At 39.4% G+C, this 16,162-nt stretch overlaps 1 protein-coding gene across 4 annotated transcripts in view; it reads right to left on the bottom strand.

Moving 5' to 3' along the window:
- Nprl3 (GATOR complex protein Nprl3) overlaps positions 1 to 16,162 on the bottom strand; it is an 87,951-nt gene that overhangs the window by 22,386 nt on the left and 49,403 nt on the right. For all 4 annotated transcript variants that reach the window (XM_071695049.1, XM_071695050.1, XM_071695052.1 and 1 more), the window contains 3 exons: positions 14,350 to 14,447; positions 4,821 to 4,950; positions 4,257 to 4,602 (listed from right to left, as the gene is read on the bottom strand). In XM_071695049.1, coding sequence (XP_071551150.1) covers positions 4,257 to 4,602; positions 4,821 to 4,950; positions 14,350 to 14,447 — 574 coding nt within the window. The remainder of the gene's footprint in view (positions 1 to 4,256; positions 4,603 to 4,820; positions 4,951 to 14,349; positions 14,448 to 16,162) is intronic.

Below are 16,162 nucleotides of genomic sequence, written 5' to 3'. Positions count from 1 at the left end.
CAAACACTCCTGCAAACTCAGTCAGCAACTTCTGCAATTTCTTACTCAAATCTGCCTCTAGTGCTGTGTCTTCAGCAAACAACAACTGACTTATTTCCCAGGACCTCTCATTCCCCAGAGTGCATACTCGCCCCTCTCTCCAAGACATGCATTTACCTACCCAGCCACCCCATCCATAAACAAATTAAACAGACCAACCTTCATGTGGAACCATTCATTCTCCTCTCCTCCTACTCGAACACATACTTTATACCCTTGATAGAAACTTTTCAGTGCTTCCAGCAGCTTTCCTCCCACACCATATATTCTTAAGCCCTTTCACAAGGCATCTCTATCAACCCTGTTATATGCCTTTTCCATATCCATAATTGCCACAAATCCTTTTTTCTCTTTGTCACACACATTTTCAAAGCAAACATCTGATTCACACATCCTCTACCACTTTTGAAACCATGATGCTTCTCCCCAGTCTGATGCTCTGTACATGCCTTCACCCTCCCAATCAATACCATGACATACATCTTACCAGGTACACTCAATAAACTTATGCCTCTTTAATCTGAACACTCACCTTATCCCTCTTACATTTATACAGTGGTATTATACATGCATTTCACTAATCCTCATGCACCTCACCATGATCCAAACTTACATTAAAAATCTTTACCAACCAATTAACACAAACTTCTCTGTCTTAATAAATGTAGCAGCAGCACCATCCACTCCTGCCGTCTTGTTACATTTCATCTTATGTAAGGCTTTCACCACCCATTCTCCTACCAAACCCTCCATGATTCTCTCACTTCACATACCACCCAGATCCAAAGCTCAATATCTGCCACCTTATCATCAAACACATTCGGCTATCTATATCTCTGACACCTGTTCCAATTGTAACTCCCTTAAAGGGATGGCCACAGCAATAGAGTATCAATAACTAGTGAATTCCATTGTTGCTTCTTAGCCTTTAGTGCCTCATCCTTAACAGGCCATTGGTAGAGGGCAACTCTAGCACAGTGTTTGCAGAGGCTCCTATCTAACGTTTCTATTAACTACTACCTAATGTTCCTGCCTAAATGTTCATTCATTCAGCAGTCTTTCAAAATATTCACTCCATCTCCTCAATTCATCACTATCTGTCATCACTTTTCTAGAAATCTCAACAATTGTCAAAACCTCATTCCCATTCCATCTCATTGGTGTTTGGGCTATAGTGTCTTCCTGTGTGAAAACACTTTGATTACCTTGGTCTGAATAGCTATCCCTTAACTGACAACTGACTCTTGATGAATTTATGGAAGCCTTATCCACAACATTCTTTTCAGAATTTTTTTGGTTCTTTTGTAAATGGAGTTGGACTGCTTATACCATCTTCCTTGAACTATTGACTCTTTAGCCAAGCTGTAGTATCTTCTACAGGGTTTTAAGGATTATTTTGGTTGTAATATACATTTAAGTTAGTTGTAGGACCTTGAGATAAGCAGTTGTATCATTTGTCCATGGCTGGTGATTCTAATTTGTTCAAGCTATAATGTGGAAATATTTATATTCCTGGAAAACAATGCCAATTACTGGTTTCTTTCTCATCAGAAAGATGCCAATTTATAAATGACTTCATTCTAACCAAACGTTTTAGTAATTATGTCAAAAATTCCTCCTGTATAATACTATCATGAAGAAAGTATCAAAAAAATTGACACCTCGAGGTTCAATTATAGAGAATAATCAAATTCCTGGAAATCATTGCAACTACTGGTTTCTATTTCATCAAAAAGATGCCAATTTATAACTGAATTCATTCTAATGAAATGGTTTTGAAGTTATATAAAATAATTCCTCCTTTATTAAGCTATCACAAAGAAAGTACTAAGAGAGAACTGACATCTCCAGGTCCCCTCTTTAGTTTCTCCTCTGGCTGATCTGTCCTTGTAAATGATGATGAATCAATCACTCCATCTTAATTTATCCAAAGTAGTGTTTTTCAGTGTTCTGTCTTCTATACTCTCCCTCCTTTGTGTCAATGTGTAACTAACCTCTTAGTCCTACAAGGGAATGAGCTCAGTCATGAATGAGGAGGAAGGCTGGTGGACAGTCTGTATCTGGACTGCCAAAAAGTATTTGACACTGTAATCATCAGATATTGATGAAGAAGCTGGATTATCAGGCAGGAATATGGGAGGAAACTCCTACAATGGATAGATTATCTCAGTGGGAGGGAACCAAGAATGCATCTTAGAGGAGCCTTTTGCAAATGGATTGAGGTGACTAGTGGAGTGCCACATGGCTCAGTCCTGGGACTATCATTCTTCTTGATCTATATCAATGATTTGCCTGAAGGTATGGAATCCTACCTGAATATGTTTGCAGATGTTACAAAGTACATGAAAGAAGTAAATATTGAGGAGTATTGCATCAGCTTACAAGGGAACCTAAACAGACTCTAAAGTTAGTATGAAATGTGGTAGATGAATTTCAACCCAAGCAAATGTAAAGTGATGAGAATGGGACAAAGGGAAAGATGATAACAATATGATTATTACACAGCAGGAAATAAGCTCCAGGATTCTGTGTGTGAGAAGGATCTGGGAGTCAACACTGCCCCTAATCTGTTGCCAAAGTCCCATATTAGAAGAATAGTTAAAGGGACATACTGTTTCCTAGCAAATGTCAGAATAGCTTTCAAGTATATGGATAAGGAAACTTTACCAAGCTATTCATTGCCTACATAAGGCCAAAACTAAACCAAAAGAAGCACAAAGAGTCAAAGAGAAGGTCCAGTGGAGGGCAACAAAAACAGAATAAGAGAGCTAAGTTACAAGGAAAAGCTGAAGGCCTTAAATTTACCCACCTTGGAAGACAAAAGAGTGAAGGGAGACCTGATCACAATCTTTGAAGTTTTAATAAAAGAATAACAATGTAGAAGATGGACAGTTCTTTGAGAGATGCAGGGACAAAGCAACGAGATGACTTGGCATGAAATTTAATAAGAAACTTGTTAATATGGATGTAAAGATACTCCTATAGTTCAAGAGTGGCAGATGAATGGAACAAACTGACTGGGGTAGGATGGTAACTGGCAGCCAAAGACCAGAAGGTATGTTCCCAATACTACCTATCTGGGTAAGGAGAGGGTTAGTAACAGCTGCACAGTGAGCCAGCACTTTGGTGGTTGTCAAGATCCACTCCTCTGCCATGCAGCTGTCTTTTCTTTCTGCCTCACCTACACATGGACTACTGGCATTCTGTCTACAAACATACATTCTCTCTTTGTCACACATAACACTTGACACCACTCAACTCACACAGCTCATTCTTTGTAACTCTAAATTTTCTTGTGGTGAGCACTATAAGCCAGCCCTGCTTTGTGCCAAAATGGTAGGAACAATCGATAAAAGTAGTAGGAAGAAACATTTAGGCTGGAGCAACAGGTAGAAACATTAGGAAGAAGTAGCAGATAGGAACATTAGGTAGGAGCCTCTGAAAACACTGTGCTAGAGTTGCCCTCTGTCAGTGGCCTATTAAAGGTGAAGCACTAAAGCTTAAGAGGTAGCACTTTGATTCCCTAGTTATGGAGGCTCTATTGCTGTGGCCACCCTTTTGATGGAGTTCCAGGAGGGAGCAGGCATCAAAGATACAGATATACAGGTAGACTGACTGAGGGACATGGTTAATGCAGACAGCAAACAAGATTAAGAAGTTGCATGATACTACAAAATGTTAAAGAAATAAGGCCCTATGAGTGTAAAACTCCCTGCCCGTACAGTGCAAATAATAAGTAATTACACATAGGTAACATAACTTTTAGTACATTAAACTCTGATACAAGGCAGAAATTTATAAACTAATTGAATCAAATCAAACCGTTCACTTCATCTTATGACCATGAAGATAATATCAAAGATGTCTATGAATGTGACAACCTATGCAAATCTTTTAGCAGCTAACTGCTAAATAAAATATCTGTAAAACAGTGCTTGCCTCTAAGCCATTCACTAAAAAAATTTTCTTCCTTGGACATAAATCAATTACATGTATAGTCTGAAACTTTCAATGATAAATGGTATTATGCATTTGCAGACAGCCCTTACATTTCTAGATATGATGAGCTTAGTTCTGGACCCCATGTGTTGTCAAGTGAATGCCTGAATTAACTAAAAATGTTTTGGTATGATTATGTTCAATGAATCCATCCTGGACCACGATGTGAACAGCTCTTTAGCTTACATTTACAAACAAAACAAAAGTCATTTTCTCACCAGAGCCTAAATCACTTTCTGATGCTGGCTGACAAAGCTGCACCACTGCATGATGGAGAGCATCCCGAGTAATGTCTGAATGGTGATTAGCATGTTGCTGAGGTGCCAATGAAGATGGTTCAGGAGAGGGAGGAGGAGGTTCATGGACAGTTGGTGTTGGAATGCTTGTACTAGCTGGAGAGCTGGTCCCATGGCTGCCTAATGGTCCAGTTCCTCCTATCTCCCGACCCCACAGTCGTATTCCTTCAGTGTCAAAAGATGGAGGAGGAGCCAGGTAGACATAAGTGTGTAACTGCTGTAGCAGACCCTGTTTCAACATCCACAATACCTGCTGAACTTGTTCTTGCTGTAAAGGGTAAGTGGTGTGTGAAAAAACTGCATATAAAGATAAAATGACATTTTATGTTAGAAATATCTATATCTATAATATATATAAAAATTCAAGTAATAAACAAACAAAGACAATAAAAAGAGATAATCTTCTTGTAAGTGCCAAAAATATAACAGGAGTTAATCCCCTTGAATGAATAAAATACCTAGAGGATAGTTCAAAACTTTAGTTACCTGTTGATGGGGAGAGTTAATAGGATGGCACTTATCACTCAGAGTAGTTGGAAGAGAAAAGTCTGCCATCGCAGTGAGCAGAGAAGAACCATGAAATTGCTCACTAAACCTCTCAGATAGGTGGTTATTTCTGGTACGAGAGATGAATATAATTAACAATCTATATATTCTACCTTTACAACAAATTTTTTTTTTTTTTGGTGACATCTCTCAAGAGAAAAGGTGTGGCAAGTTTTCCTCAAAAGCAGAGAAGACAAGATACTGGAGCTAAACTTTACGCTGAATCTCTAGGAAGATCTAAATCTTACAATTGGTTTAAAGAAATCTAAATTGTTCTGTTTTGTTTTGTTTGTAATTAAATGCACCTTTCTCAAAAAAGAAGATGAAGGAAAACTTCTCCTGGCAATGGTTGTTTGTTTAGGATGGTTAATCATTAGTCCATTTTCCAGAGACACTTAGAATCTTTAGAGTGCCACTTCAATTTTCCTGCCCCTACAAAAAAGTTATTTAAACCTTTTCAGGATGTTCAATGTTTATACATTTTTGAGAAAGATAAAGAGAAATAACTACTTATGTGGTCTTTAAACCTTAATGAATATGGAGAACTGCAACCCCAATATGTCATCATCCCTCTAACTTAACTCCACTATCCTTGAACACTGAGTTTATCTCTAATAATATATTCAAAATAATTCTTTATAGTATTGTAACATGTTCAGATATGATGGTTGGCTGTTACTGTCATCCCACAAAATCTTATTTGTATACACTTTTGAGAAAGAGGTCAGGGCAAGAATATTTGCTATGTCCTCCCTCCATGATGTTCTCTCAATAAGTGGGCCTTGAGGTTCTCCTTCAAGCTAATTTGAGTTGTGCATAACACATGGCATCTATACATGCCTTTGGCAAACAAGGGAATCAGTGGCTCTTTCCAATGCAGGTAGCATTATTAAGGTTGTATGGTGAACATCATTAGTCCCTATTGAGCACTTGCCCATTGTATGGGGTTGATTCTTCTTGAAAAAATGGGTTAGGGAAACTTGTAAGCTCAATTTTTTACTCTTGGGAAAACATGGTCCATTGCAAAACTAGTAATAAATCTTTATGCCATGCAAACCACTACACATGGTAAACCACTATTCTTTGAACATAACTCTAAGCAAATAAGATAAAAAATAGGGCAAACTGCAACAGAACAGATGTTTTCTTAATTTTTTTCCCATTACTGATGGGTCTCCTTTGACATGCTTTCACAACATGCATTGTGGATGTTCTTGTTTGATTGAACGAGTCTATGGTACAAGATCCTATTAATCACAAAAGTATAGACAGTTCCCAAAGACACCTTACTATTAAAGAAACTGAATACAGGTTGTACCTCTCTAACCCAGCGCTCTGCGGTCCAGCAACTCCCATGGTCTGGCACGTTTTGAATCTGCCAACATTAGTTTGTGGATCTGCCACCAGGGCAATGCTGTTAGCAGTGCTAAGGTGCAAAAATCTGTTAACACTGCAACCAAGCTAATTAAGAGTCCTGTTAATTTCTTATATTCAGTTTTTGCCAAAAATGAAAGCCAGAAAAGTTTAGTTTCAGAAAACTTTGAAAGGTGCCAGGAGTGCAGAATTAGACAGTGCACTTATAAAGTGGTATAAGCTCCCACGGAATGAAGGTGTAAGCATTTCTGGGGAATTGCTTATCGAGCACACTAAAGTTTTTCATAGAGAACTAAAGCTAGACTATGACTGTGAATATTCGCAAGGATGGTTACAAGGAATTTCAGTACATAGTGTGTGCAATGAAAAGTGTAGTGCTGACATCAAAGCTTGTAGTGTAAGGTCATATTAAAAGAATCAATAAAAACTCCAATTCTCTATCAAACAACCAACAGCAATATGTACAGGGTGAGGATGAGTGTACAAGCCAGCTGCCTGGTTGGGACTGATGCAGTGTGGGCTGGTTGCCTTGACAATAACATTAAAAAACATTAGTAACACGAGTCAACCAAAGCCAACTACCAACCTATGGTCATTCATTACATTAACTACCCCTCACAAAGCTGGGACAAAGTCTGTGGATGAATCTGCATAGTTAGTGGTAGCAGAAAACTTAGCCCATGAACAAGTGTATAATGCTGATGAATCTGCCCTATATTGGCATTGTATGTCACGAAAAACCCTTACCCCAAGATATTGCAGTCTCCATCTGGGGGTACTTCTGATGTAATCTGAAGTAACAATAAAAACCTTGTTTGGGAGCATTAATGGCTGTATCATTTCCTGTTTTACACTTTGTTCCACCTTTGATAACAGAGCAATATATATGTAGAATGAGCTGGCAAGACTAAGGGTTGGACATATATTTAAATGGGGTTCTCTTTGGGGTCAATTTCTGTTTTCCAGCCATGGCAAGATCCCAAGGTTGCTCGATTAAAGAGGTACCACCTGTATCAAATCGGCCTCTATATCCCTATAAATCAATCAAAATGAGTCAGTCCTCTGTGCCAACAAACAGTACTTTGTACTAAACTGCATGAATTTAGAAATTTTAAGATTCAGGATAAAATACCATACTAACCGGTTATTTATTCATGCCATTTCTAAATCATTTCAGAGTTGACTTTTCCTATCTGAGTAGACTTTTCCGTATCTAACAGAGCAGACTTTTCTATATATATCAGAATACACTTTTCCATATCTATCAAAGCAGACTTTTCCATATCTATCAGAGTTAACTTTCAATATCTGAGCAGACTTTTCCATTTCTATTAAGAGAAGACTTCTCCTTATGTATCAGAGTAAACATTTCCATATCAAGCAAAGTAAACTTTTCCATATCTTTTATATTATTTTTTATTATACTTTGTCGCTGTCTCCCGCGTTAGTGAGGTATCACAAGGAAACAGACGAAAGAATGACCCAACCCACCCACATACACATGTATATACATACATGTCCACACTCGCACATTTTTTTTTGCTTTGTCGCTGTCTCCTGCGTTTGCGAGGTAGCACAAGGAAACAGACGAAAGAAATGGCCCAACCCACCCCCATAGACATGTATATACATACGTCCACACACGCAAATATACATACCTACACAGTTTTCCATGGTTTACCCCAGACGCTTCACATGCCCTGATTCAATCCACTGACAGCACGTCAACCCCGGTATACCACATCGATCCAATTCACTCTATTCCTTGCCCTCCTTTCACCCTCCTGCATGTTCAGGCCCCAATCACACAAAATCTTTTTCACTCCATCTTTCCACCTCCAATTTGGTCTCCCACTTCTCCTCATTCCCTCCACCTCCGACACATATATCCTCTTGGTCAATCTTTCCTCACTCATTCTCTCCATGTGCCCAAACCATTTCAAAACACCCTCTTCTGCTCTCTCAACCACGCTCTTTTTATTTCCACGCATCTCTCTTACCCTTACGTTACTTACTCGATCAAACCACCTCACACCACACATTGTCCTCAAACATCTCATTTCCAGCACATCCATCCTCCTGCGCACAACTCTATCCATAGCCCACGCCTCGCAACCATACAACATTGTTGGAACCACTATTCCTTCAAACATACCCATTTTTGCTTTCCGAGATAATGTTCTCGACTTCCACACATTCTTCAAGGCTCACAGAATTTTCGCCCCCTCCCCCACCCTATGATCCACTTCCGCTTCCATGGTTCCATCCGCTGCCAGATCCACTCCCAGATATCTAAAATGCTTCACTTCCTCCAGTTTTTCTCCATTCAAACTCACCTCCCAATTGACTTGACCCTCAACCCTACTGTACCTAATAACCTTGCTCTTATTCACATTTACTCTTAACTTTCTTCTTTCACACACTTTACCAAACTCAGTCACCAGCTTCGGCAGTTTCTCACATGAATCAGCCACCAGCGCTGTATCATCAGCGAACAGCAACTGACTCACTTCTCAAGCTCTCTCATCCCCAACAGACTTCAAACTTGCCCCTCTTTCCAAAACTCTTGCATTCACCTCCCTAACAACCCCATCCATAAACAAATTAAACAACCATGGAGACATCACACACCCCTGCCGCAAACCTACATTCACCGAGAACCAATCACTTTCCTCTCTTCCTACACATACATATACATACACACATATACATGTACACACATGTACATAATTCAAACTTGCTGCCTTTATTCATTCCCATCGCCACCCCGCCACACATGAAATGACAACTCCCTCCCCCTGCATGTGCGCGAGGTAGCGCTAGTGAAAGACAACAAAGGCCACATTCATTCACCCTCAGTCTCTAGCTGTCATGTATAATGCACCGAAACCACAGCTCCCTTTCCACATCCAGGCCCCACAGAACTTTCCATGGTTTACCACAGACGCTTCACATGCCCTGGTTCAATCTAAATCTGTTTCCCCTTTTAGAAAGTTAAAATACAAGGAGGGGAATGTTTCTAGACCCCTGCTCCTGTCCCCTTTAGTCGCCTTCTACGACATGCAGGGAATGCGCGGGAAGTATTCTTTCTCCCCTATCCTCAAGGATATCAAAACGTTAAAAGCTCAAAAATAAGCTGAGTTATCTTGGCTTCCTTATGAAGTTTAGTTACAAAACTGTGAAAAAATTAATTAGGAACTTATATACCTCAGAAGAAATTTATACTTTCAATTATAAAGTCCAGCTTCAAATGTTAAAAATATTTCATGTTCTATAAAATAATCAAAATTTCTTGTTTCCAAGAACACAATCCTAATACTTTACATATGATTTATATATACTCAGTCACCAGCTTCTGCAGTTTCTCACCCAAATCAGCCACCAGTGCTGTATCATCAGCGAACAACAACTGACTCACTTCCTAAGCCCTCTCATCCACATCAGACTGCATACTTGCCCCTTTCTCCACAACTCTTGCATTCACCTCCCTAACAACCTCATCTACAAACAAATTAAACAGCCATGGAGACATCATGCACACCTGCCGCAAACCGACATTCATTGAGAACCAATCAATTTCCTCTCTTCCTACTCATACACATGCCTTACATCCTCGATAAAAACTTTTCACTGCTCCTAGCAACATGCCTCCCACACCATATATTCTTAATACCTTCCACAGAGCATCTCTATCAACTCTATCATATGCCTTCTCCATATACATAAATGCTACATACAAATCCATTTGTTTTTCTAAGTATTTCTCACATACATTCTTCAAAGCAAACACCTAATCCACACATCCTCTACCACTTCTGATCCCACACTGCTCTTCCTCACTCATATACATTCTTCAAAGCAAACACCTAATCCACACATCCTCTACCACTTTTGAACCCACACTGCTCTTCCTCAATCTGATGCTCTGTGCATGCCTTCACCCTCTCAATCAGTACCCTCCAATATAATTTCCCAAGAATACTCAACAAACTTATACCTCTGTAATTTGAACACTCACCTTTATCCCCTTTGCCTTTGTACAATGGCACTATGCATGCATTCTGCCAATCCTCAGGCACTTCACCATGAGCCATACATACATTAAATATCCTTACCAACCAGTAAACAACACAGTCACCCCCTTTTTTAAATTACACTGCAATACCATACAAACCCGTCGCCTTGCCGGCTTTCATCTTCTGCAAAGCTTTCACTACCTCTTCTCTGTTTACCAAATCATTCTCCCTAACCCTCTCATTTCACACACCACCTCGACCAAAACACCCTGTATCTGCCACTCTATCACTCAATCTCCTCACATCACCACTACTTGTTATGACCTCCCCATTAGCCCCCTTCACCGATGTTCCCAATTGTTCTCTTGTCTTACGCATTTTATTAACCTCCTTCCAAAACATCTTTTTACTCTCCCTAAAATTTAATGATACTCTCTCACCCTAACTCTCATTCATCCTCTTTTTCACCTCTTGCTCCTTTCTCTTGGCCTCCTGCCTCTCTCTCTTATACATCTCCCAGTCATGTGCACTAATTCCCTACAAAAATCATCAAAATGCCTCTCTCTCCTCTTTCACTAATAATCTTACTTCTTCATCCCACCACTCACTACCCTTTCTAATCTGCCCACCTCCCTTGCTTCTCATGCCACAAGTATCTTTTGCACAAGCCATCAATGCTTCCCTAAATACATCCCATTCTTCCCTACTCCCATTACGTCCTTTGCTCTCAACTTTTTCCATTCTGCACTCAGTTTGGTAAAGTGTGTGAAAGAAGAAAGCTGAGAGTAAATGTGAATAAGAGCAAGGTTATTAGGTACAGTATGGTTGACGGACAAGTCAATTGATAGGTAAGTTTGAATGGAGAAAAACTGGAGGAAGTGAAGTGTTTTAGACATCTGGGAGTGGATTTGGCAGGGGATGGAACCATGGAAGCGGAAGTGAGCCATAAGGTGGGGGAGGGGGCAAAAGTTCTGGGAGCGTTGAAAAATGTGTGGTAGGCGAGAACATTATCTCGGAAAGCAAAAATGGGTATGTTCGAAGGAATAGTGGTTCCAACAACGTTATATGGTTGCGAGGTGTGGGCTATAGATAGGGTTGTGCAGAGGAGGGTGGATATGTTGGAAATGAGATGTTTGAGGACAATGTGTGGTGTGAGGTGGTTTGATCGAGTAAGTAATGAAAGGGTAAGAGAGATGTGTGGTAATAAAAAACAGTGTGGTTGAAAGAGCAGAATAGGGTGTTTTGAAATGGTTTGGTCACATGGAGAGAATGAGTGAGGAAAGATTGGCAAAGAGGATATATGTGTCAGAGGTGGAGGGAACAAGGAGAAGTGGGGACCAAATTGGAGGTGGAAGGATGAAGTGAAAAAAATTTTGAGTGATCAGGGCCTAAACATGCAGGAGGGTGAAAGGCGTGTAAGGAATAGAGTGAATTGGAACAATGTGGTATACGGGGGTCGATGTGCTGTCAATATATATATATATATATATATATATATATATATATATATATATATATATATATATATATATATATATTTTTTTTTTTTATACTTTGTCGCTGTCTCCCGCGTTTGCGAGGTAGCGCAAGGAAACAGACGAAAGAAATGGCCCAACCCCCCCCCCATACACATGTATATACATACGTCCACACACGCAAATATACATACCTACACAGCTTTCCATGGTTTACCCCAGACGCTTCACATGCCTTGATTCAATCCACTGACAGCACGTCAACCCCGGTATACCACATCGCTCCAATTCACTCTATTCCTTGCCCTCCTTTCACCCTCCTGCATGTTCAGGCCCCGATCACACAAAATCTTTTTCACTCCATCCTTCCACCTCCAACTTGGTCTCCCTCTTCTCCTTGTTCCCTCCACCTCCGACACATATATCCTCTTGGTCAATCTTTCCTCACTCATCCTCTCCATGTGCCCAAACCACTTCAAAACACCCTCTTCTGCTCTCTCAACCACGCTCTTTTTATTTCCACACATCTCTCTTACCCTTACGTTACTCACTCGATCAAACCACCTCACACCACACATTGTCCTCAAACATCTCATTTCCAGCACATCCATCCTCCTGCGCACAACTCTATCCATAGCCCACGCCTCGCAACCATACAACATTGTTGGAACCACTATTCCTTCAAACATACCCATTTTAGCTTTCCGAGATAATGTTCTCAACTTCCACACATTCTTCAAGGCCCCCAGAATTTTCGCCCCCTCCCCCACCCTATGATCCACTTCCGCTTCCATGGTTCCATCCGCTGCCAGATCCACTCCCAGATATCTAAAACACTTCACTTCCTCCAGTTTTTCTCCATTCAAACTCACCTCCCACTTGACTTGACCCTCAACCCTACTGTACCTAATAACCTTGCTCTTATTCACATTTACTCTTAACTTTCTTCTTCCACACACTTTACCAAACTCAGTCACCAGCTTCTGCAGTTTCACACATGAATCAGCCACCAGCGCTGTGTCATCAGCGAACAACAACTGACTCACTTCCCAAGCTCTCTCATCCCCAACAGACTTCATACTTGCCCCTCTTTCCAAAACTCTTGCATTTACCTCCCTAACAACCCCATCCATAAACAAACTAAACAACCATGGAGACATCACACACCCCTGCCGCAAACCTACATTCACTGAGAACCAATCACTTTCCTCTCTTCCTACATGTACACATGCCTTACATCCTCGATAAAAACTTTTCACCGCTTCTAACAACTTTCCTCCCACACCATATATATATATATATATATCATATATATATATATATATATATATATATATATATATATATATATATATATATATATCTCTGTTCCTTCTTTTGGAAAATTAAAAAAAAAACGAGAGGGGAGGATTTCCAGCCCCCCGCTCCCTCCCCTTTTAGTCGCCTTCTACGACACGCAGGGAATACGTGGGAAGTATTCTTTCTCCCCTATCCCCAGGGAATAATTACAAGAAAATGTCATGGACAGTATATGTAGACACACTGGTTTCACAAGACGAAATCCATTTATTTACCAAGGCTTAGTTCTAAAAGCACTACCCCGCTAATGCGGGAAATGGCGAATAGTTTGAAAGAAAAAAAATATATATATATATATTTTTTTTTTTTTTATACCTCGTTGCTGTCTCCCGCGTTTGCGAGGTAGCGCAAGGAAACAGACGAAAGAAATGGCCCAACCCCCCCATACACATGTACATACACACGTCCACACACGCAAATATACATACCTATACAGCTTTCCATGGTAAACCATGGAAAGCTGTGTAGGTATATATATATATATATATATATATATATATATATATATATATATATATATATATATATATATGGGGGGGGTTGGGTTCTTTCTTTCGTCTGTTTCCTTGCGCTACCTCGCAAACGCGGGAGACAGCGACAAAGTATTAAAAAAAAAAAATATATATATATATATATATATATATATATATATATATATATATATATATATATGTTGGAATGTATAGGTATGTATATGTGTGTGTGTGGACATGTATGTATATACATTTGTATGTGGGTGGGTTGGGCCTTTCTTTTGTCTGTTTCCTTGCACTACCTCGCTAATGCGGGAGAACACAACAAAGTATAATAATGTAATAATAATAACAATGATTTATATAGGCTGAAAAGCCTAAGGTTGGCTCAACAAGAAGTTACAAGAAGTATATGACTGTGTGACCCCTAAATGTGATTGTTTTGCGTCTCATACAAAGTTACAAAATTAAGTATAAAGTGTTTTCTAATCTCTGGCTTCAGCATCCATTAGATAGTACACAAGTGTGAGAATAACTTTTTAATTAATATTTCAAGAAATTTGCTTTACATGGGCAAATACATGGGTTGTGCACTCTTTAAAGTATATCCACTACACACACCAATGAGTAATACACACACTGTTATTCTAGTATGAGTGATTCAAGAGGGAATATCAAATTCAAAACTTTACTTGTGAGAATTTGGATTTGGGAAAGGGTTGACAGTTACACAGTAGTTCCTAGTATCACTGTACATATAACAGATACTTACACAATGGTGGGAGCATTTGGAGAAAGAACATACACATTTGTGCTGCAGACTGGATAGATGATTGTGGCCTTGCCCCAGTACACTAGGTGACCAACCAACTGCAAGTACCACAACAGCAATTTGTCTTTAACATGTATCATAAAATGAGTAACACAGTCATAGTCATTTAGAACAGTAGCCCCTTTTACAATTTAGTTGTACAAAAATTCATGAAGGAGAACTTAGTGTCAAGTCTTGTGAAGATGTACTTTAGATCAAATGTTTACTGGGATCGTTAACTCCTGATAGACAACAAACTGACATGGTACAGGGGGTTCTGTATGATGTATCAGCCATACACTTTCACTATTAATACACAATACTTGGAGCACACCTGGAGTAATTACTGGGGTTCCTTTACCCCGACTGCCTATGCTGGGCCCAGGCTGCTGAAATGGTGACTAAAGCTAATAAAAGAAACCACAGTAAACCAATATTTACATTTATGGGGATATTTACAAATACATCTGGATGTGAGTGTGAGGCACAGACAGAAATGACAACTGGTAATAGTGAATGATAATGATAGACACTGAAAAAACAAAAGCAGTCACTATGCCTTGTCACTTAGTATATGTGAGGGAAAACTGACCTTATTTCTTAAAAGGGACCATAAAATTGTATATTGTATTCTTGGGTTGTAAAACTTGAGTCACAGTAAGACAGATACAAGTTTGTGATGCAATTATTGAAAAAGTGTGATGTTTTTGCTGATAAAACTAAGAATCTTTTTTAATACTTGATTGCCATTTCCCGCATTAACAAGTTAATACTAGGAAACAGACCAAGAAAGGCATATCTGCTCACACACATATATCCACCCCTCCCCGACATATGTCTGAGTTCCGTTCTGACTGACCGGTTGGATCTCGAAATGGACGTAAATCAGATGCATGTCAGCATGGCATGTAGAATTCATATACCTGTACAGCATTCTTTTATCCTACTCAATTTCTTTCATGATTATCTTATTTTTTATTAACCAGCTTTATTATGTGATTCTGCAGTTTCTTTTTATATTTTATCTCAGATTCTTTATTTCATATTTCATAAATCTTATTACTTAATTTATATTTTTTCCCAGTTGTATGCACAGATGGTCATAAGTATGGGATCAGGTGTAAATACATATACACACATACATGTACATCTATGTATGTGTTACATATATACATATTCCTATGAGTCCATGGGGAAATGAAACATTATAAGTTCACAAGTGCACTTTTGTGTAATAATCACTTAGGAACTTATCGTGCTTCATTTCCCCATGGACTCATAGGAATAAGCTTGATCACGTGCTCAACTGTGGAGGCGCATTTGGATGATTTTTGCAGGGAAAAAATGCAAATGAGTGGGAGATGTATAAAAGAAAGAGGCAGGAGGTCAAGAGAAAGGTGCAAGAGGTGAAAAAGAGGGCAAATGAGAGTTGGGGTGAGAGAGTATCATTAAATTTTAGGGAGAATAAAAAGATGTTTTGGAAGGAGGTAAATAAAGTGCGTAAGACAAGGGAGCAAATGGGAACTTCAGTGAAGGGGGCTAATGGGAAGGTGATAACAAGTAGTGGTGATATGAGAAGGAGATGGAGTGAGTATTTTGAAGGTTTGTTGAATGTGTTTGATGATAGAGTGGCAGATATAGGGTGTTCTGGTTAAGGTGGTGTGCAAAGTGAGAGGGTTAGGGAAAATGATTTGGTAAGCAGAGAAGAGGTAATAAAAGCTTTGGTCTCCCCATCCTCCTTGTTCCCTCCACTTCTGACACATACATCCTCTCC

This window comes from Panulirus ornatus, chromosome 57 (genome assembly GCF_036320965.1).
Source record: "Panulirus ornatus isolate Po-2019 chromosome 57, ASM3632096v1, whole genome shotgun sequence".
Lineage (NCBI taxonomy): Eukaryota > Metazoa > Arthropoda > Malacostraca > Decapoda > Palinuridae > Panulirus > Panulirus ornatus.
The sequence above is the reverse complement of the archived record's forward strand: the minus strand, read 5'-3'. Positions and strand labels throughout refer to the sequence as shown.